The sequence below is a fragment of the Spermophilus citellus genome (genome assembly GCF_964194105.1).
Source record: "Spermophilus citellus genome assembly, chromosome: 1".
NCBI classification, from domain to species: domain Eukaryota; kingdom Metazoa; phylum Chordata; class Mammalia; order Rodentia; family Sciuridae; genus Spermophilus; species Spermophilus citellus.
Genome location: NC_138182.1, coordinates 68,819,971 through 68,843,340, shown reverse-complemented (window position 1 = coordinate 68,843,340; position 23,370 = coordinate 68,819,971). Strand labels below are relative to the sequence as shown.

At 36.8% G+C, this 23,370-nt stretch overlaps 1 protein-coding gene across 3 annotated transcripts in view; it reads left to right on the top strand.

Annotated features, from left to right (window-relative positions):
* The window catches only part of TBC1D4 (TBC1 domain family member 4), a 211,094-nt gene extending 187,934 nt beyond the window's left edge, over positions 1-23,160 (top strand). For all 3 annotated transcript variants that reach the window (XM_081286339.1, XM_081286338.1, XM_081286340.1), the window contains 8 exons: positions 1,072-1,281; positions 4,403-4,561; positions 6,959-7,117; positions 9,837-10,081; positions 13,066-13,225; positions 15,937-16,106; positions 18,771-18,947; positions 21,307-23,160. In XM_081286339.1, the coding sequence (XP_081142465.1) occupies positions 1,072-1,281; positions 4,403-4,561; positions 6,959-7,117; positions 9,837-10,081; positions 13,066-13,225; positions 15,937-16,106; positions 18,771-18,947; positions 21,307-21,540 (1,514 nt within the window). In that variant the 3' untranslated portion in view covers positions 21,541-23,160. The remainder of the gene's footprint in view (positions 1-1,071; positions 1,282-4,402; positions 4,562-6,958; positions 7,118-9,836; positions 10,082-13,065; positions 13,226-15,936; positions 16,107-18,770; positions 18,948-21,306) is intronic.
* Positions 23,161-23,370: the final 210 nt, after the last annotated feature.

Below are 23,370 nucleotides of genomic sequence, written 5' to 3'. Positions count from 1 at the left end.
ATTTAGTATTTTGAGGGTAATTCACAACTGTGAATGTGTTCATCTAAAATCAAGAAATCCAAAAGTCACATGTACTGGGTATTCAACTCAAGAAGCTGGAAAAGAATTAAAAGTAAAATCTATGAACAACCAAAACCAGAGGAGGTAAATAATAAGGGTAGGGGCAGAGATCAGTGAATTACAATGAGAAAAAAAGAAGAAAGCAGTTGGCATTGCTAAAGATAAAATTAACTCTGCCTAGGATGGAAGAGACAGCTTCACAGAAAAATTGAATATTTAAACTCATCCCTGGAAGAAACTTGTCTTAGCAAAGTTCTAGAGTTGTGTGAGAGGACGTTGCAGGTCAGAGAATTGTGAGAAACTTTGCATGATGGGGCAGAGGACAGGAGCTTGAGACATGAGGCTGGAAAGGTGATTTGAGGCCAGAGTCTGGCGAGATTTATATTATTCCCAGTAGTCTGCACTTGGTCTCTCTGATGCAGTCATCGAGATGTTTTAAGAGATATGATTGTGTTTGTTAATAGGAAAATAATTGGCAGTATGCAGGGAACGGAGAGAATGAGCTGCAGGGGATCAGTTAAGGAGACTTTGCAGGGGGAGGGAGCAGCGGGCCCTGTGAGATGTTCAGCCAAGAAGGACAGAGCATCGCTCAGCTGCTGCTCTCCTGGAGGATTCTTGACAGGAGGCATGGACCTTAGGAGATCTCCAGTACCTACTACCCATTCCTGTTTTGCACCAGAGAATATACATAGGTAAACTGCAGAAGTGTTGGACTTTGGGGAAAGGCCAGTTTATTTTGGAGCGACTCCCTTACAGGTCTTTTTGTGTAAAAAGAAGAAGTGGTGAAATGACATATGCCTTTGTTTCACTGTCAGAGGGAAATCTGGAAGGGGAATTCAGCCTGGTAAATTTACTTCAATTGCTAGTTCCAGAAACAGTTGTTCTTGGGAAAGTGGCTCTGTGAACACCTTTAAATGTGGAAGATTAAGATGAGAGAACGTTACTCTAAAGGAAGCTTCTGTAGTCTGAGCTACTACTAAGGAATGCCGCTCACTGTTTTCTTCTCTGCAGATGGACTGGACAGGAATGAGCTGCTGCCACTGTCCCCTCTCACTCCCACCATGGAAGAGGAACCGCTGGTTATATTCTTATCTGGTGATGACGACCCAGAGAAGGTCGAAGAAAAAAAGAAATCGAAAGAACTAAAGAGTTTATGGAAAAAAGCTATACACCAACAAATCTTGTTGCTTCGAATGGAAAAAGAAAACCAGAAACTTGAAGGTTAGCTATTCAAACAGGGCAAATGTTACACACACCCTCACACTCTTTCTTGGGTCGTAAATATCTATTGATTCTAATTATTTTCATGAGACTTGGGAAAGATCAGCTAAAGATCTTTGCATCTTTGTTTGATAGAGTTGAAACATCAGAAGACTATGGGAATATATGCCTAATAAAGATTATAGGTCACAGGGATTCAATGTATTTTACATGACTGAAAACTTAATATCATTGTGCATTACTCAAAAAAAAAAAACCTTAAATAGGAAAAAGTATACTTTATTTTTTTAAATATAATTTTCAACTTGCAGGATAAATGATATTTATAATGAGTGAAACGTTCTTGTTTTAAATAAGTTATTTTTCTGTTATATCTATTTTAACTGTTTAATTATAATTGCCTCTTATAAAATCAGAGTTCCTATTTTTTGTTAATGCTTTATAAATTTTCTTTTTAAGAAATCATAGTCAAATTGTTAAATTTACAGCCAAATAATTTATAATAACTATTGTTTTATTTGTGGTACTGGATTGTTGGGTTTTTGAACACTAAATGCTTTAGAATGTGTTTTTCAGCTTCTTCCAAAAATGATTCAGTTTGCTTCTGTTCTGATATAATCACACAATAAGATGTCCAGATAGTACAAAAATGCAAAAGGTATATAAATATCATTATCTTGGGCAAATTGCTTCTGAGAAGGCCCTTGGCTTTATATCTTATTATGAACAATTTAGGCTAAAGAGACCCAGTGACTCTTACGACTATTGTCAAATGAACAATACAGGTTTTTCTCTCACTTGCTTTTATTGTGTTGTCTTCCAAAAGTTTTTTTTTAATGCAGATTTTCACATTTCTAAATTCATTATCTGTGTTAAGATTCTTATTAACACACCTATTGTTCACTTTTTTATTTTAATAATATTTTGCTTACAAAGGCATAGTTTCTTTTTTGTTGTTATTTTCTTAGCAGATAAAATACATAAAATGCTAAATATCCTTAGGAAATAAATCTTTTAAAATTAATAATTCAATTAATTGTTATTGACACAGCTTTGAAAAGTTCTGTTTGATAAATTGTATATGAACTCAAGCTTCTCAAAGATTTCTGCAGGAATTGCATTCATATTTTTAAGCAGTTGGTTACATCTTGAATTAAATCATAAACAGAAAAGGATGTTGAAAAAAAGAGGGTTACCATTTCCTTAAAATATTTAAAACATGAAATTACACTTCAGTTGGGACTTAGGTACAAATACAATCTTACAATAAACATCAAAGGATGGTTTTACAATCATAGACTATTTGAGGGAGCAGGGCCTTAGGGATTGTTTAGCTGGGTTCTTCCTTCTGTAGCGGAGTTAGTGACAAGCTTGGGGAGGCTAAGGAATTAACCCAAAGTCACATAATCACATAAACCAGCAGAACAAGTTCTGGGACTCGTGGCTCTTTGGTTTTTCTGAATATGCTACAGTATTGCTTAGCTATGTGTGCTCATACAAAGAAATGGAATGTTTTAATATAAATGACCACAAGTATGTTTTGAGGTCAGTTATACTATATAGTTTTGAGGGTAGGAGAGGCGATTTTAGAATATCTTACCAGAAACCTTTATCAGTTCTGCGTATACTTCTTTACTTAAGTAACAAAGGCATAAATATAGTTTATTAAAATTTGAGCCAGTTGATAATCATTTCTTGGTGGTTTTGTATTCCTGCCTAGTGAACCAGTTGTAGGGAGATAGATATTAACTGATCTTGCCATTTTATCCTTAGGGCCTACTGAATAATAGGTGATTATTTTAAACACACTAAAGAAAGTTCGAGAAAAATATCTGAGGGAATGTTATACTTTCTTCACTGTGAAGCAAGTCATTAGTGAAACTACATGTAGGATGGTATTATTGTTAATAGGTATTGGTTAAGGAAATAGAAAGTGAGAGGCAAAGCTAAACTGTGTTAGACAGCCATCTAGTGGTAGCCAGGGGGGATATTTTTGTAGCATGATATATCTTTTTTCCATCATTTAATCAGGGATTTTTACTGTCCTGGTTGAAGAGCAGTCTGTTTTAAGACATTTTGATTCTTTGAAAATGGTTTCAAAGACACTAAGTAAAGGGTAACATTCGTTCTGTTGTTTTTGTGCTGTCGAGGACTTTGGATGCATGACAAAGATTTGTGTTGCAGAAGGTAAGGGCCCGGGGTGGGGGCACTCCGATAGATTCCTGGCCATGGGACCCCAATGAAAGGGTAAAGACCCTCATCTGTGTCTCTTTCCTTCTCCCCTTTGCAATCTATTATTCAAGATCAAGATGAGTCAAGATAATGATAGATTTTGTGAACACTTTTTTTTTTTTTTAGTGAGCTGTGGGCCTATCTTTTATATCAACAAATTCGAGATAATTCTGTATTAGTTAAAAAGTGGAATTAGTGTTAACTTCAGTGAAGTGGGTTTTCCTTTTTAAGATTATTAAAAATGGAGGCTATGGAATGTAGCTCAGAGGTACGTGCATATACATGAGGCTCTGAATTCAATCCTTAGCACCAAAACCAGAAAAATGTTATTAAAAATGAACACAGGAACCTACTATTCTTAGGAGATATATGAATAAGTTTGAAAGTAGTTATAGAAATTTATGAGGTTGGGATGGTCAAATATTTTACAAGTTAGCATGAGGTCATGTCTTCTCATATGTCTTGTCTCTCTTGTCTTCTCATTTGTCATCTGAAACATTAACACTTTAATGGTACTTAAGACAATGTGAGCTGTCACTGCTGAGACAACCCCATTTGTCAAGAAGTTAAAATTTATACTGAAACTCCACTAAGCACAACACTCAAGCATATTGGCTATCAAAGCATGTTGGCTATCATGCTTGAGTTTTGTGCTTAGTGGGGTTACAGTATAAGACAGAGTAATATCTTCTTAAAAAGTTTTTGCTTGTATTTTTTCATGGAAATGACTGAAAGTTTGAGAACTTTTAATATTATCCTCAATTTTATTCTTTGAGTAAATATTGGTCATGGATTCCCAAAAGTCATTGATATGTTTTTACTAATGCAGTATTTTAAAACGGTTATTCTAAGACACACTGGTCTTAATAAATCCTTTTTCTTTTTTTAGCAAGAAGAGATGAACTTCAGTCCAGAAAAGTCAAGTTAGACTATGAGGAGGTTGGTGCATGTCAGAAGGAGGTCTTAATAACCTGGGATAAGAAGCTGTTAAACTGCAGAGCTAAGATCAGATGTGACATGGAAGATATTCACACTTCTCTAAGAGAAGGTACTTGGGATAATCTCTGGAATCTTTTTAAAGAAAAGCCTCAGATTTTTTTTTTAACAAGTTGTGCATCTCAGTAATAATTTTGTCTTTGTGTTTAGCTTATAAAAAAGGAAAGTAATGTGCTTCTGCCTGCAACTTGGTGACATGATTGGTAAGAAAATGGTGCTGATGGAGGTCCTGTCCCAAGGAGGCAGCAGGATGCCCTTATGCTGGCTCTACTGTGTCAGCCAGCTCTTTTTAGCTTTTATTGTTTGCCAAAGAAGAATCACATGCCTTGGTACAAATCTTTGATCGCTTCCAGAAAACTAGTTCAGATTTACAAACTGGGCTCATTTCCACAATTTGTTCGGAAGTATTTGTTTACATATATGTGTATATTTATATGAAGGTATAGATTCACTCACAATATCTGAATTTATAGGTAAGATTTATATTCTGATGAATTAACCAAGTTTCCCTCTCCATTTATTCCTTCATTTATTTTAGAGAAATTGCTTGTTTAAAGCCATTGAATTTATTGTTGCTTGATAAACATTTTAAATTAATTAATTAATTAATTAATTTCTAGAGATTGAACCCAGGGATGCTTTACCACTGAGCCACATTCCCAGTCCTTTTTATTTTTTTGTTTTGAGGCTGGGTCTTGCTACATTGCTGGGGCTGGCCTTGAACTTGTGATCCTTCTGCCTCAGCTTCCCAGGTCACCGGGATTATAGAAAACATTTTAAGTTTAAAATGAAAACTAATGTTTGAATATTTTAGGTACAATTTCTATGACTCACATTAAATATACTAAAATGAGAATTTCCATGACTTGCACAATATGAGTGTAAAATAAAAATCTGACAGATCAATCTTATTTTCTTTTTTCTCTCTAAAATTTTGCTTAGTATTGGGAATTATATGCTGTCATTCATTCATTCCCAAATATTTAAGTAACAAGGTCCAAGAATATAAGATGAAAGTAGACTTCCATTCCCAAGGAGTTCACCATCAAGGTTGGGAAGTATACAAATATACAGTATAAAGCTAACTGTAGTTCAATATGGTAATGCTACAGTATGAATGGTGTGTGAAAAGGAAGTGACTATGTCGCTTAGAGATGTTAGGGAGGGCTTCAACGGAAAAAGTGATATTCATGATCATCTATAAAGAAGAACAGAAATACTTGAGGCCATTGAGAGAGAGAGACAGAGAGAGCGAGCGAGCGAGCGAGCGAGCGTGTGCATAAGCGCACGCACGAGCTCTTAAAATTCCATAAAAGCAACAGCAGGAGCTAGAAATTGGGAAAGTGAAAATAACCACAAACTTATAGTGTTTGTCAGGGAATGGGGCTAAATGGGGCTAAAAAAGAGAGCTTGGTTGGCAGCACCCTCTGGGCGGCAATGCTTCCAGCTTTTGCAAACACTGGCATTGCTGTCAGAGGAGGTTGCTCTCGTCAAACCTTCCCTTAACCAGCTGGAGCTCAGGGGCCCATTCAGATCCATTCTATTTGAAATAAAAACTCTCAATGAGGGAAATAAAAAGTTGGCTTCCCTGTACAGAACTGAATCCTGTCCCTCCCATGCTTACTTCCTGTGAAACATAAAAATATAGTTGTAGCATACTTTGAACTGCTTGTGATACCCTTTGATTTTTCAGGCATGATTGAGTCAAAGTTTCATTATATGTACTCAGTATTTTTTTTATTGAAGGCTGAGTGACATTCTTGGTTGCCTCCAGGATGTCCTCATCTTGTGTTTATTATTTTTTTTATTATTTTATGATTACATACAATGATATTTAATTCTTTTTTGCAAAGTTACTTGTGGATGAAAAATAGAAAAATTGTAATATGAGGATTAACATCTGTGGCTGTCTTTGAGCTACATAAAAAGTAGAAATAGGCAGTAATACATTTTTGGATTTCAGAATTTGGCTGTTGAAGCCAGACTTTCAGAGAGCTGATTCTGTGCCATCCCTTATTAGCTGTGGGAACTCAGGCAAATTGCATAATCTCCCACCTCAGCATTTCTGGGTGTAAAGTGGGAATAATAGTGGTTACCTACTTCTTAGGATTGTTCTCTGAGTGCACATATGAGACTTGGTGGCTAACACCCTCAGTAAAATCTTTAATTAGGTGCTCAGTGTTGCCCAATGACTGTCATTGTGGCCCCAGTTATTATTTGAAAACTTTCGTTCATGAGACATCAGGAGCTATAGGGTAACACTTGTCAAACAGTGGTTCAGGCAGTACATTATACCACGTAACTGTGACCTGGGGTTGACAAGCCGTCCAGTCCAGCTGCCTATTTTCAAGAATTAAATAGTTCTTTGACTGCAAGTTAGCAACTTGATTTCAGAGTTAAAAGCCTGACCTTTTTTCATTTTTTTTTTTAAATATTTCTTTGATTGTAGGAGTTCCCAAAAGTCGACGAGGTGAAATTTGGCAGTTCCTGGCTTTGCAGTATCGCCTGAGACACAGGTTGCCTAACAAGCACCAACCCCCAGACACATCCTATAAAGAACTTCTGAAGCGGCTCACTGCCCAGCAGCATGCTATCCTTGTGGATTTGGGTATGTGCGTCATGTTGATTGTAATTAACAAAAGAGAGCAGGTTTGGGGCTTTGTTGGTTGGTTGGTATCAGCAGAACTGCAGACCTTCCTCTCTGGGGTAAGTTAGCATTAAATCTGATCGAAGACACCATAAATGCCTGAGTCTAAAATGAAGTTTTCATCCCCAAACTTGCCCTCTGAAAAAGGTACTGTAAAGAGTGGTCTCTGTGTTTTGAATAACTGACTTTTAGGATAGACAATTATATCTTAATCAGTGCTGGTTTCAAAATAGGTTAAAAGAGGACCAAAAAAATTTAGCAAAGTTGTACCCTCGACCTATGGCTGAAAGCAAGCCTATAGTTATCACTTTAAAAAGTAATATAGAGGGCTGGGGATGTGAGTCAGAGTATATAGCACTTGCCCAGTATGCTCCTGGGATTGATTCAAGCCCTTGATTCAAGTCCCAGCACTTCAAAAAACAAACAATACAGGGGTTACCTGTCTATAACCTCAGGAGTGATTGGATGGCATTTGATAAGACCGCAAGTGGACAGCTCAGAGGGCAGAAAAATAGGCCCAGCCTGTTTCTTTATAAGGAAATATTAGAGATGGAGGGAGTCACTGTCCACATCCCAGGGACAAAAAATATCAATACAATAAATGGTTATGCTGTAGGCATCATGGATACCTACCTCTCAGATGGATGAAAAATTAAGTTACTAATGAAAGAATGGGTACTTATGACCTGAGGGAGGATTTCCAGTGACAGCATCATAAAGCAATCTTTTTAATGCTGAATTTCAAATAATTTATGAAAAATAAAATCCAATGATTAAAAATATTATATTGTCTCTCCTTTCCCTAAATTAACATGTTTTGTGTATTTTATTTTAAAATACCTGAATATTGTCCATTGGTGTTTGACTATTTCATCTGTACTCCTAAAAGGTGATTATTGCCATTGGCCAGAAATGTTATTCGAGCTCATGAGGTAAACAGGAGATTACCTTATATTTGGGGTCATTTCATATTAGGGCATATAAAAAAAATCACTGGCTAAAATCTAGTTTTTACCTCTGTTCCTTTTGGATGACAAACAGCTTTTCTTGGGGAAGGGCCCAGCTTAATTAAATACTTTTTGAGCCCAGTAGAATTAAAATGGAAATTTTATAGAAACACTAAAAACTTGAGTTCTTGTTTTGATTCTACCACTAACTGTGGTCCTAGATTGCTTTGCTTCTGAGTTGCAATTTGCTCTTGTTAAATGGAGGCATGAACTAGGCAATCCCTGGGATCCCTTGCAGAGCTGTAGTTCCAGGATGATATGCTGGTGATGAAAAATAGGATTGAGGTATTGCAATCAGGGTTAGTCAAGATTTGCTAGCAAAGAGGGAGATGAGATCAGGTAACAAGGAAAGGCTGACAAATATGGAGCTGGACTCAGCTTCTTGGATAGTGTATTTTTAGTTTTTGTTTGCAAAAATGTTAAGTGAGAGAGTAAAATGATAATTTGAAAATTGCTTATTTTGCTCTACTTGTAGCCATCTGTGTTTCTGCAGCATATTTTTGTTATTTTCTCATTTCTTCTCCTTACTCTGCAGAATTAATCTTATCAGTTCCTGGAAAAAAATCACTTTTAAGCATATGTAGTAGAAAACATGTAAAAAATCTGACATTCTTGCAAATTCTAACTGACTTGAGTAATCATTTCACAAGGAAGCTAGTAACATCCCCTTCATTTTTTTGTGGTATAAGACAAGTCCCAAAGCAACATGTACAGTTTTGGTAGAGAAGATGGATCTGATTTAGTACCTGGCACCAGCTCTTTAGTGACATAGGACTGTGTTTGTTTGCTAACTGGTGTTTCTGTGCTGTTTTTTACCCAGAGGTAAATTTGGAGGGAATTTATTTGAAATCAGCTCTACCCTTTATGCTCCTTGTCCTCCTCAGATATATTATATATATAACATAGATATGGATATAGCCATATATGTGTATACACACACACATGTGTGTGTGTATATTTTTTGGAGATAATGAAAAAAGAAAAGGGATCTACATGGTTCATGAAGGCATTGTAAGAAACACAGAACAAAGGATATTTTAAAAAGAAATATTTCCCAAATGACAAACTGAATATAAAGTGAAACAAAACCACAAAGCCCTTCCAATATTAAAATTATAAGAAAAGCAGCAATAAATCTGTTTATGACTACTAAAATTTTAAAATTTATTTTTCTCCCCCTTGGTGCTTGGGGATTGAACCAAAGCCTCTTGTACATGCTAGGCAAGCACTCTGTCACTGGGCTAATCTTCCAGTTGTAAAATTTCCTTTCCAATATTATGATCCTTCTTATATAAGTTCTGACTCCAGTTAGAGGGTGGTTTTTATATGGATTTAGAATTTGTCCTGATATATAGTCAGAATACATTTTGAGTTCTATTCTCTGGCAATCTCTCCTGGATATGTTGTTTGTTTGTCTGGGGATTTTCATTGTCTCCTGTTGTTTGGTGGAAGGAATACTGGTTAGTATAAAATGTTTGCCCCTGTACCATATATATGGAGGTGGGATGGGAGCCTGGCAAGTACAACTTGGGGCTTGAAGCAAAGAGAGAAATTATAAGATGAAAATTCCAAGAAGCTGTCACCAGTTTGGGAGGGTGCTCATTTGTTCCTGAAGTTCACCAATTTGCATTTGCACCCTGGTCTCCTCTAAGAGGTATTCTCTTTCTTTGCAGGAAGGACATTTCCTACTCACCCCTACTTTTCTGTACAGCTTGGGGCAGGGCAGCTGTCACTCTTTAACCTCCTAAAGGCCTACTCTTTGCTGGACAGTGAAGTGGGCTACTGTCAGGGGATCAGCTTTGTGGCTGGAGTCCTGCTTCTGCACATGAGTGAAGAGCAAGCCTTTGAAATGCTGAAGTTCCTCATGTATGACCTAGGCTTCCGCAAGCAGTATAGACCTGACATGATGTCGCTACAGGTGAGGCTGTGGTTCTTCACAAGGAGTACAGGAGGCAGGAGGCTGTCACCAGAAATCTTGGTCTTCTAAATTACAGTTCAGATTTAAACAAGTTTGGTCCCATTGTCTTTAAGAGTGTGGGATTTGGGATTTTGCTAAGTACCCAATTACTTAACAGTGCCTATGGGGAGTGCTCACCAGGACACATAATTACAGTGATTTGATTCCTGGTTGAAGACTGTTCATAGGTCTGTTTAATAATGACTATGGAGTATTTTACTTTTTACTTTATTTTGAAAATAAATGTTATATTGGATAGGATGCATTGACATCATTGTGAGGAATTAAATAGCTCTGATTTTCAGAGACAGCAGTTTGATAGCTATCATTAGAATTCCAAAGAATGGAAGGTACCTGTGAGTAGTGTTTGATTTTGGTCCAGAGACAGAAACATGGCTTGCTGTTGGTTTTAAAATACAATGATTTTTCCATTTAAAAATTCCTCATTGAGCTGGAGATGTATCTCAGTGGTGTATCTCAATGGTAGAGTGCTTACCTACCATGCATAGGACCCTGGGTTCAATTCCCAGAAACCCACCCACACCCCCCCACCACACACACACACTCTCATCAATTTGATATGACAAACGTCCATGTACATAGGATTTATACATTAACTTAATAAGGCATATAGTTACCAAGAAATATTTTATGTCTCTAATTTTGAAATTGTAGATGTTTAAAAATCTTTGATGATAGCCAGGCACTGTGGCTCACACCTATAATCCCAGGGACTTGGGAGACTGAGGCAGAAGGATCCCAAGTTCAAAGCCAGCCTCAGCAACTTAGTGAGACCCTATCTCAAAATAAAAACTTAGAAAAGGGTTGGGGATATGGCTCAAGGGTTAAGTGCCCCTATGTTCAATCCCTGGTATCCCTTCTTCCTCAATCCAAAAAAAAAAAAAAAAAAATCATTGATGGCAGCATCCTAGGCTACAAAATCAGGGACCTTAGGAGAGTAGACCTTTATGCTTTATAAAGTGGGATGTAGCACCTTTTCACTTTCTAGAGCAGGAAGTGGGTGGTTTTGGTCCAATCAAGACTTTCACAAGTATGCATAAATGCCTGCCGCAGTGGGTCAGTATTCTGTTAACAGGATTTCTGATTTCTTTCTTCACTGTTGGTGTGCTGGGACACTCCTGGCTTTCTGTTTCAGTTATCTTATCTGTAAAATGAGGGGTTGAGGTCTTTTTCAACTTTAAATGTCTATATTTTATCCCATTGTGTTTCTACTTATTTTGTGAAGTCTGTGGTCTCTTTTTCTATCTTCTCTCCCCTGCCTATCTCTCTGCCTTTCTCCCTCTAGTTCTAATTCTTCCATCTGAAGATCTGCCTTGCTATCAATAAAGTAGAGTTGAAGTTATTTGTTTTTAGCAAGTAGGAGTTTATTACCAGGGCTTTCTTTGAAGGAAGCTTGAATTTTCACCTTATCTGCCCAAATATACCTTGAGATCCTCAAATCCAAGTTTAGAAAGTAGAAGGAAATAAGTAGCTCATTGATCATGACTTATTGAGAGAATAATCTCATTTTTTTATGTCTCACAGTGGCTTGGATTTATTTATTTATAATAATCTCATTTAAAAAGATCTTTTATGTTTGACTCCAGCTAAGCTGCTTCTTTTATAGTTATGATTTCCTGTGGCTCTTTGATTCCTTCCTTCACAGCTTGTGTGGAAACTTAGTTTTCAAAGATATATCAATGTTAATGTCAATCACCTAATTAAAACTTCCTATTTCCCCACTGGACAAATCTATATGTTTATAGAACCAATAATGTTAATATAAGTAACAAATACTTTTTCCCTTTATAAGCTTATATCAGACCAAGTAATTCACAGATAATTAACAGCCTAATTATGCAACTTAAATAGCTAGATTATTATTAATTATATTGTTCATGCAACATAGGTGTGTATCAGGAGAAACATAAGGGTCAAACATAGCTGGCTGTATTTATATATAGTATTTTATGACTTTTTTTTTCCAAATAAGTCACCTTACTTTTAGTTTGTACTCAGGAAACTACTGTTGAATTTATGGTATAATTGGTTATTTGTATTTTCATAGAGCTACCTATGTAGGGTGATACTTGAAGAATTTCTTCTAAAGAAACTCTACTAGATTTAATAAAATAATGCATACACGTCACAAAATATTAAACATATGTAACTGATCAAGAAACGTTATTTTTTAACTCTGTGGATCGAAATTTAAATTAAAGTACAATATATCGTTATTGCTATAACTTTGGCAATATAGACATAGAGTTTTTTTGTTTTAGTTCTTATATGATGTCTTCATAATGTTCTTGAAATGCCAGTAATCAACTTGGTGGCCAAATGAAATAATTTCTTTTAATTCTGGAAGCATTTAGAAACAACTGCACTAACTATTTTAATCCCATGAAAAATATGTTGCTTAAATAACTTGGGTATTAGAAGAAATACCTAAAGCTTCTGGCCCCAGGACATTTTAAACTTCTGCTGTATCACAGTAGCATAGGATGTCACAAATCAGATGCTGAGCCCAGCAAATAGAGGCAAGCTTTGTTTCTACACTGAACATCGTAGATATCTTAAAATGGGTGCTTTTTTGGAACGGATCCAAAATTAGAAGGTACTTTCTATGGAAATTCAAAGCCAGGATAGTTCTGATTAAATTACATAAGCAATTCCATGTGTATGTAAATGATCCCTAAACACACATGATAGAAGACCTTGCTCAAGATATTTACATGGACTTATAGTAACTTGTTTTATGAACCTCAGTAACATGAACTTGGACTTGAATATCCACTTTAAATTGAAAAAAAAATAAAGTCCTACTCATTTTTATTATTTATTGAGTATATAAGAATTGTTATGAAATATTAAAGTATTAAAATTCCAATGTACACTCAGATAAGTGCATCATATTTAATTTTTCTTCTCCACATTAACTTTAGATTCAGATGTACCAGCTGTCCAGGCTCCTTCACGACTACCACAGGGATCTCTACAATCATCTTGAAGAAAATGAAATCAGCCCCAGTCTTTATGCGGCTCCCTGGTTTCTCACACTCTTTGCCTCTCAGTTTCCATTAGGATTTGTAGCCAGAGTTTTTGGTAAGAGATACTTGCAACCTAACGAGACAGTGCTATTGATTCTAGGTAACATCCTTCTAGCCATGTGATGCCTTGAATATTTTATCATGTGTTATACAGGATAGCACATTGCTGCACTATTGTTTGGAGAAACTTTGTCTTTCTTCAGTCATAGTGTTCAGCACTAGGCGGGAGAGGGGGACCGTATGTCATGATCTAGGCTCCCTTTGGGGGCCCTTAAACCTAGTAACAAGTCTTTAGTTTGGTTTATCTATTGTTTGAAAAGCCAAAAAAAAAAAAAATAAAACAACAACTATTCACTAGAGGTTCGTTCTAATGATGTTGTTAGGATCATGGTAGCCTCAGAAAGGGCTTACACAATTTTTATGTTCTGTTCATCTATTTAGAAGCCATGGTCAAGTCGTCAGTACTTGTTCATGGCTGTGCTTTTGCTAGATTGGAGCTTTTTTTGTCAAATTGTGAGTATTGATACAATTGTAGGTCATTACTAGCATTTTGGAAAAAGAAGAAGAATAGAATTCATTGAAATTTATCAGGATATTACAAATAACATGGGAAAAATGCTATTGGGAGAAACTTTGGTTTTGAAGACATAGGTGTAATGTGTATACCTATACCAGATTATAATTCTTTGTGTCTTTCTTTGCAGGGGGCTATGGTTTTAGAAGTTAAGCACTATATTAGAGGGAATGCAACCTATAGACAGAGTTTAGCGAGAGGGAGAAATCAGATTGTATTAAATCAGATGGTCACCAGATTTCTCTTGTTTATTGAACACACATGGTTGCTTTTCTCCAGTGAAGTGTACTCTGGAGTTTGTGTTCCTATTAATGAATCTTTAGAAATCCTTTTATGTATGCATTTCTCAGAAATATATAAAATCTCTTTGTATATGTATTTCTATGTCAAGTTGAAATAGTGTTTCAGGCCATCTCTTCGACTTGCCCTTGGAAGCTTGCCATCAGAGCTCAAGAACCAAGTATCCCCAGTAGTCTTGCTTCTTGTTATGAGATCCTGATGGGAGCTGTCAGCTGGACAATAGTTGCTCAATTCTTTTCTTTGAATTTAGTAGAAAATAGAGACTGTCAGGAAGGGAAAGATGTGTGAGCAAGAAGAGGAACCACGTTTTTTCTTTCACAGTTCCTTTCTTTTTAAAAATTTTTTAAAAAAATTTGTTTTAATTAGTTATACATGACACTAGAATGCATTTATGCACTTTGACACATCATACATAGATGGGATATAATTTCTCATTTTTCTGAGTGTACATGTTGCAGAATCATATTGTTCATGTAGTCACTATATACATAAAGTAATAATGTCTGTTTCATTCTACTATCTTTCCTACCCCCACATCCTCTCCCCTCCCTTCCCATCACTTCCCTCTACATAATCTAAGGTAAAGCTGTTCTTCCTAGTACCTCTCACCCTATTGTGAATTAACATTCGAATATTAGAGAAAACATTCAGCCTTTGGTTTGGTGGGATTGGCTTATTTACTTAGCATGATATTCTCCAACTCCAACCATTTACTGGCAAATTCCATAATTTTACTCTTTTTTTTTTTTAAAGCTGAGTAATATCCATTGAGTATATATACCATATTTTCTTTATCCATTCATCTATTGAGGGACACCTAGGTTGGTTCCATAGTCTAGCTATTGTGAATTGAGCTGCTATAAACACTGATGTGACTGTGTCACTATAGTATGCTGATTTTAAGTCCTTTGGGTATAAACTAAGGAGTGGTTATGCTGGGTCAAATGGTGGTTCCATTCCCAATTTTTTGAGGAATCTCCATACTGCTTTCCATAGTGGCTGCACCAATTTGCAGTCCCACCAGCAATGTATGAGTGTAGCTTTTCCCCCACATCCTCGCCAACATTTATTGTTGCCTGTATTCTTGATGATTGCCATTCTGACAGGAGTGAGATGAAATCCTAGAGTAGTTTTGATTTGCATTTCTCTAATTGCTAGAGATGTTGTACACTTTTTCATATATTTGTTTATCAGTTGTATTTCTTCTTCAGTGAAGTGTCTGTTCAGTTCACAGTACCTTCTTTATAAAAAGACTTTGTGTTGTATATTATTGATAAAATAATGGCATATATTGAGAAATATATTCATACAAATGATTTGCTGTTTTTCAAAACTATTGCATGTTTGCATTTGCAAGGAAGCAGAATTTGGAATAAGGGTAACTTTTCTGATTTAGATTATAATTTTGTTATTAGTTTTGATTTTTCTTTTAAGATTTTTAATTTTTTTTGATCTAATATAAATTTAATTATATAGTAACTGTCTCATTTACTTTTTATTATAAGATTTTGAATAGTAATAATTGGCTGTGTTGATTTGCTTTTATGTTCTGTTGTGAAAAAATCTAAATATCAGTTGAAGGTGTCTAGTCTCATGAATTTGCTGTTAAAAATTATAAGAAACACATAGACAAACAGATATATATTTTTTCCTCTGTTCCTCTAGCTTTATCTGAGATTCCTAATAAAGTAAGGGGAATAAAGTAAGGGGAATAGTCACACATTAGCCATATTATTATATTTTTAAATTAGGTGATTTTGATCAGTTTTATTTTGCAAAATATTCTTTGGTTATGTTGAAATAATAAAACGAGTACCTTTAGCACAAAGAATATGCCTTTGACAATAGTGAATGAATAATTTCAGTCATGAAATTATCATCTCTTCTTTTAGATATTATTTTTCTTCAGGGAACTGAAGTGATATTCAAGGTTGCACTCAGCCTTTTGAGTAGCCAAGAGACTCTTATAATGGAGTGTGAAAACTTTGAAAATATTGTTGAATTCCTTAAGAACACGCTACCTGATATGAATACCTCTGAGATGGAAAAAATTATTACCCAGGTATGACTTGAATGATAATAGTAAGATTATATAGCAGTTTCTCTGCTGATTATATGGTAAATGCTTTAGCATACAAGTACAGTTTTGCTTGACAGGTATGTTTTTTAACTTTGATCAGATATATTTTATTTAGAAATTATGCTATTGTGAAATTTTTATATTGTGACATTGTTTATCTGACTGTGCACAGGAGATGTGATTTAGTGTTACATATTTGGTTTTTCAGGAATACTTTTCATTGAAACTGAAAATAGAACTCACAATCAGGAAGATCTGAGAATAAAATGAGATCTCCTTGCCTTTGTATTTTTAATTTTGTTGTAAAATATAGAAGGAGGTCATAATGCAGGTGTGCAGATTTTGAAATTAGAAAGTATTGGGTTTGCACCATCTTCTAGCTTTTTTTTCTCCAAGAAATGTTTTTTGCTGACATTATTATCTATTAGTTGGTCTCCTATTAGTTGTGTGGCTTGCAAATATCACCCTAATCTTCAGAACCCTAGTTTTCTCAGTTCCAAAATGGATCAGTACTGACCTAAGAAGTTTTGTGAAACTTAATAAGGAGACATCGTCTCCCTCTGATGATTCAGACAAAGGAAACATTTATAGAGGTGTGGGTGGCTTAAGGGAATCTGGCATCTGTGTCCAGGTGCCCAGGAACTATAAGCAAGGGGAAGCTGTTCCTCCCTGGTGCTGAGAGGGCATGTGAAGGACATAAGGTGTTACCAGAATCAGTGGGAGCCAGAAATGTGAAGGAGGGGATCCTTTCACAGTTACTGTGCTCTTAGTAAACTAAGTAGGATAGGATTAGAAAAGAAGGACATGTACCCTTCTGATCTCCAGCTAGCACCTCCCATTGACCAAGCCCAACCAGAAGCCAGCCAGAAAGGAATTGTGGGGCATGTGGTTCACAGGAGTCTGCCTCCTGGTGCATAGTAGAAGGAATGATCCAAAAAGCAAATGGAAAGTAATCTGCACACCATGTATCTAGTCCTTGGCTCTTCATGGAGACCTGGTGAGTGGTAGTCATACATTGATGCTGTTCAGATGAAGTGAACAAACTAAAGACCAGATTGGTAGAACGCACAGTAATGCTTTGTGAGCACTGATAAAGTTCACTACTTTTCTGGAAGCTCTTGGGATAGCAGAAAGAAGACGAGAGTTTAGAGAAGAGAAAGTAAATTTGAGATTTGTTTTGGTGACTCACCACATAATAGTCATTTTGAGGAATTACAGCCTCTCTGAGTCTCAGCTTCCCTACAAAAAGGGAAGAACAATAATCAAATCCTATTATGTCTTCATATTATAAGTTAAAGTATTTTATATACTATAATGTGAACTCCTGTTATCACATATAGGATTATCTTTCCATTGCATGGAACCTAAACCACAAGCAGAACATTCTGTAAATATCCAATAATAGTTCTTTATTTGTTAAGATACTCTAAGTGGAGAAGGGTAGCTTTTATTTACGTATTTACTTATTATTTGAAAATATCTTTTGACTGGCAAGCAGTCAGAGATTATGCTTTTGGGATTTGAAATCAGATATTACTTCAGTTAACGAGGTCTAGGGGTGTAGCTCAGTGGTAGAGTGCTTGCCTAGCATGTGCAAGACTCTGGGTTCAATCCCCAACACTGCCAATTAAAACAAAACAAAAAGCTAATGAGGGAATTGCTTGGTTTTATATATTACTACTAGGAAGTGAGTATGGGTAGAATTTATAGGCAGATGATTTGGGATTTGATGTTAGAGAGAGCTGCCTAACAATTAGAATTGATTAATTGGAATGAACTGCTGGTATTGGAGGAGATCTTGATGGGCTTTATTTATGAACACTGTAGAAAAAAAGTATTAGATGTTTTTCCACGTCAGTCAATACATATCCATATGATCACTTTTAGTGGTCATGTAATAAATAGTGCAGTGTATCTTCACCTGCTAGGCAAGGAAGAGCGTGCCTGTTTGTGAGGAAGATGAGTTAGTCTAGAAACCCCTTATATAAAATTCTAATATTGTCCTCTAACTCTTAAACAGATAGTCTTCCTATTTGGTGATAATCTGGGAGAATATTAGCATCTCTAGTAAAACCTTACAGCTCTGGACAGTGCTCAGGGTGTGTGTTTTTGAGGTTTCTCTTTGTGGTAGAATATATAAATGATTCCCCAGAGGCTCACATGGAAACCATTTATTAAAGACTTCTCTGCTCCATTGACAAATACATTAGAAATACTTTCGTTCTCTGTAGTATAGAAATTCACTATTCAATTTTGCTTACTAATTAGCAGCAATTATCTCTAACATAATTACTCAATAACTGATGTTGTTTATCTGGTATACTACATTTCAGAAGACAGTTTCTAGATTATAAATATCTTAGTTGCAAAATACTCTTGGAAATTAATTTATTCTCATGACTCTGTCTCATCAGAATGTTTCAGTTGTATAAAAATATTCTGTGTTCTTATATAATAGTCTAATCTATATCCAATTTGTTCCTGCATTGATAGTCACACCTATTTTTTCCTTTTGTGTGTTTTAATGTTCTTCATTAATAAATATTGGAAGTAACACGAAGTATGCCAGTACAGAGATCATAGCTTATATCATATAATACCATAATCTTTTGAAGGCCAGACTAACCTCTGGTGTTTCTGTGGCAGGTGTTTGAGATGGATATTTCTAAACAGTTACATGCCTATGAGGTGGAATATCACGTCCTGCAGGATGAGCTTCAGGAATCTTCATATACCTGTGAGGATAATGAACCTATAGAGAAGCTGGAGAGGGCCAATAGCCAACTGAAAAGACAGAACATGGATCTACTAGAAAAATTACAGGTAAAGAGAGAAACACTTGACCAAAGAAGTGCATGAATGCATCCTTCACACACAGAAACTATACTGGGAATAATAGGTTTGTGTCTGTAGATCCAGCCACTGCTAAGGGCTCATGTATCAGATTGTGTTCAAGTACCCTGGGGCTATGAATGTACTTATGGATTCAAATATCACTTGGAAGAGAAAAAATGCATACCCCTCCAAATGGTGGAATGGCAGTTCAAAACAGAATATGGTTAAATTCTTATTGAATATTAGACACATTTGGCTAAGATCAAGGGAAAAAGAACTGAATATGAGACATTGGGAAAGCTTGAGCTGGTTCTTGGAAGCAGGAAGTGAAGAGGGCATTTACACTGGGCCCCCAGGAGGGTGACACCAATAGGGAGGATGTGGCAGAGCACAGAGTTAGCTTGGTATTAATTTATGAGTTATATTAGGAGAGGTGAGGTAAATATGATGGAGGTTGAGGTGTAGGTGACTTTTCATGTCAGATCTAAGAGCATGGCTTTAAATCTTGTTAAGAGGGAACTCTTTCAATGTTTTTGAGTCATACATTAGAAAGAAGAACCTGAAAATCTTTTTTTTTTTTTTTTTTTTTTTTTTTAAGAATCTGAAAATCTTGATAGAGACATTAGGATGGGGAGAATGTAGGGAGGCCAACTAGAAGACATTTTCAAAGATCTGATTGGGGATGATAAGAATTATCTAGAGTAAAACAGAAAGGGGCAGAGAAGTAGACTTTTGGAGTGAACTGAATAAAAACATGTAACACATAGTTCCTGCCATCTAGGAGTTTACAATTACTTGAGAATATGAAATATCAAATATTTATTTATAAATACATATTACAAATGCAATAGGCACTTTATTATACAGTAGTAGTCTGCGTCTGCGGTTAGTATGATGTGTGCTCTGTGTCCATGCCTTGAGGAGAGGCCCTTAAAAGTACTTGAGGAGTGGAGGATAGTAGGTATATTAGTCTTGTTTTCTGTCTTCAATGAAATACCTGAGTCTGAGTAACTTATAAAGAAAAGATTTCCCAACTCACACTTTTGGAGGCTGAAAATCTAAACAGTGTGGTGCTAGCTCATGCAACCCCCCCCATCCCCCGCTGTGTCACATGTCAGAGGTCATCTTGGTGAGACTTTGTGGGAGAGGGTGTGATCATATGGTGAAAAAGGAATCCAGAGGCACTGGGAAGGGCCAGTCTTGCTCTTTGGTAACAGCCCTTAAGAACTAACCAGGGTCCTATCAAATCTACCTTGTTCCCTTCTGGGGTAGCCCCCCGTGACCTAAAGACCTGCCTCTCAGTCCCACCTCGTCAAGGCCCCACCACCTTACCTTGTAATATTGCCACACTGGGGACCAACCTTCCAACACAGGAGCTCTTGGGGGATATATCTGTATCCAAACCATAGCAGCAGGCGACTCTTCTTCAGGGAGATGAGCTCTGAGTTAGAGCTTAAGTGCCTAATGGCCCCTTGACTTCTGTCCACCCACACCCCTTTTCTGCCCTGCCATTTACCCTGCCTCCAACCTAGAAGACTCTCAAACCCTGCTTCCATTTGGTGAGTCCCCTGTCAAATTCAGCTGGGAGGGAAATAGGTTAGAAACAAGGGGTTTCTAAAGTAGTTTCTCCCCTAGAATAGGAACACCTAGTTTCCCTCATTGTATCTCACATCAGCTCTGGTCCATAGAAACTTTGATCATTTTTCCTATTCAAAAATGAGCCAACATGGTGTATTTAAAACAAAAACAACAATTGGCATCTCGTCCCTTATTTTATTCAGATATTTCAACCATGACAAATTGAGCATTTCCTAGCTGGGGAAAGCTAGCTGGCACTTAATCTAAGTTAAAGCTTGCTCTTAATTGTTACAGTCTTTTTCTCTGACACTTCCATGTAGTCGTCTCTAAGTTTCTTGAGTACACCATAAAAACTGCTGGAATCCCAAGTATGTGTTTCAAGAACCTGCATGTCCAGTGAGAGGGCAGAAAGCTTCTTTGAGCACTGGAGGATGGTTTCAGGAATCCCATTTCGCCTTCAGCCAGGCCAGACCCCACTCCTGCAGGGAACCCCAGTGGGCATGGAGTGAGGACCCCAGCATTGTGGGGTGATGATTTAGTATTGCATTATTAGTATAATCAGTGAGAAGACATCAGTCATATTAGTGCAATAGTTATATTTTTGAGCAATCTAAAAATATCCTTTTTACACACTTCACATAAAATTTTACTAAGTGATTTTATATCAGTGATTACTACAGACATGGGGCCTGGCTGCTGCTGTCATTAAGAACTAGATTCTTTACATTTTTCACTTGGATAATTTTACTCCTCCCTCCCCTCCAAACAGGTGGCTCATGCTAAAATTCAAGCCTTGGAATCAAACCTGGAAAATCTTTTAACTAGAGAGACCAAAATGAAGACTTTAATCCGGACCCTGGAACAAGAAAAAATGGCTTATCAAAAGACAGTGGAGCAGATCCGGAAGCTGCTGCCGGCCGATGCTCTAGCCAACTGCGAAATGCTGCTGAAAGAACTAAACTGCAACCCGAACAACAAAGCCAAGGCAGGAAATAAGCCATAATTCAAGATGTGCTGTCTCAGCACAAAGTGCTCCTTAGCCTATTAGAGAGGAAGAGCCCGTGCGCTGCTGGCCCAAGCTGGACACTGAAGCTGGGCTAACCACCCAGTGCTGGTGCTGAGCCCGCCAGCAAGTGGCCCTCGCTCTCATCAGAGCACGCCCATCCCAAGCCGTTGTACATGTACACAGACACTCTTGTTGCTGAACTCTGTACATACATATGAAATGGATCTAAAGAGTTCATACTTTCAAATAAAATGAGTAGACATATATTTAGAGCATTTTTTTTTTTAGTCAGAACTTCATGAAATCCACACCAAAGGGAAGTTCAAGTGAAATTTCCCTTGGACACATGTGAAGTCCTTTTGTCTTTTTAGTGAAACAAAGCTAGAGCATCTTTGTATATTGAAATATACTTGAAAAAAATGAATGTATTTTTTTCTCCAAAGAACAGCATGTTTCACACAATGGTGGGAAGGTGGAAATGTTTATGTACCTTCGTGTGTACCTGTCCTAAATTCTACTGACATTGTCTGAATGCGGAAAATGAGTGGTTGCCAGTCATGCTGTAGTGAGTGTTTTGGGAAGGTGGGGGGCCTTTTCGTCCTGCCTGCTTTGTGCCAATGAGCATGTTACATCTTCATGTATTTTGAGTCTGGTGAGGCTTTGCTTTAGACACAAATAAGGAGAAAGCAGGACATCTTGGCTGAGTCTGCCCAGCTCAAGGTAAAAAAGGATGTTGCTAATTTTTTAGCAAATAAGACCAGCATTATGACTCAGACTGAAAATATCAGGCCTTGAAAATATAATTTAGGATCTAAATTGTCTGGGTTAGCTTTCTACCTTTTTATTTAAATAACTTCTGCAGTTGTGAACAGTTACTTGGTGCCCCAGTAACCAAGTGACACAGATTGGCTATTTCCCCACCAAATTGTAAAAGCCCACAATTTAGTTCTTTTAACCTTCAATTTTAGGATAAGGAAATGCAATTATGATTGATTTTTCCTAAAGAGGACATACTATGTTGAGATACTTTTTTTTTTTTTTTTTGGCCAATTGACAGAATCTAATAAGCTATTAATCATCTTCCCCTTTCATGGGAAACTTGAGGAGAACTGTGAAATGTTTAGGAAAAACTGTTGAAATCCACTGGGAGGAAAGGGGAAAGTGGCACCCAGCCCAACCTAAACCTACAATTCTGATTTGGACTCCCAGCTTCCGCTGCCTGCAAATAGCTCGTTGGAAGACATTCATGCATGCTGGGTATATGGAAGGGAAGTCGTTTTTCAAAGTACACGTGCAATTCTCCCTTTGAGAGAGGATTTTACGATAGTGCCTCTGAAAATCAGTGCAGTTTTTTTGCCTTTCCAAACTATTTATCGGCACTGCTTTTTGCAGCACTTTGATTTTCACAGATGGATTATTTGGGGGTAATTTTCTTCAAAGAGAGTTTGTTATACACAAGCTGAAATGTATTACAGAGTTCAAGAGTAAAGCTCTCAAGGTTTCAGAAAATCGCCATGAACAGATGACAGACACACATGAAACCCTCTTACCACTGGAAACAGTGAAAGTAGGATTCTTGTTGAAGATCAGCATGCCATTGAATCTCAGCGGTTTCTTTTTTTTTTTTTAATTGGTTGTTCACAACATTACAAAGCTCTTGACATATCATATTTCATACATTAGATTGAAGTGGGTTATGAACCCCCAATTTTACCCCAAATGCAGATTGCAGAATCACGTCGGTTACACATCCACAATTTTACATAATGCCCTATTAGTAATTGTTGTATTCTGCTACCTTTCCTATCCCCTACTATCCCCCCTCCC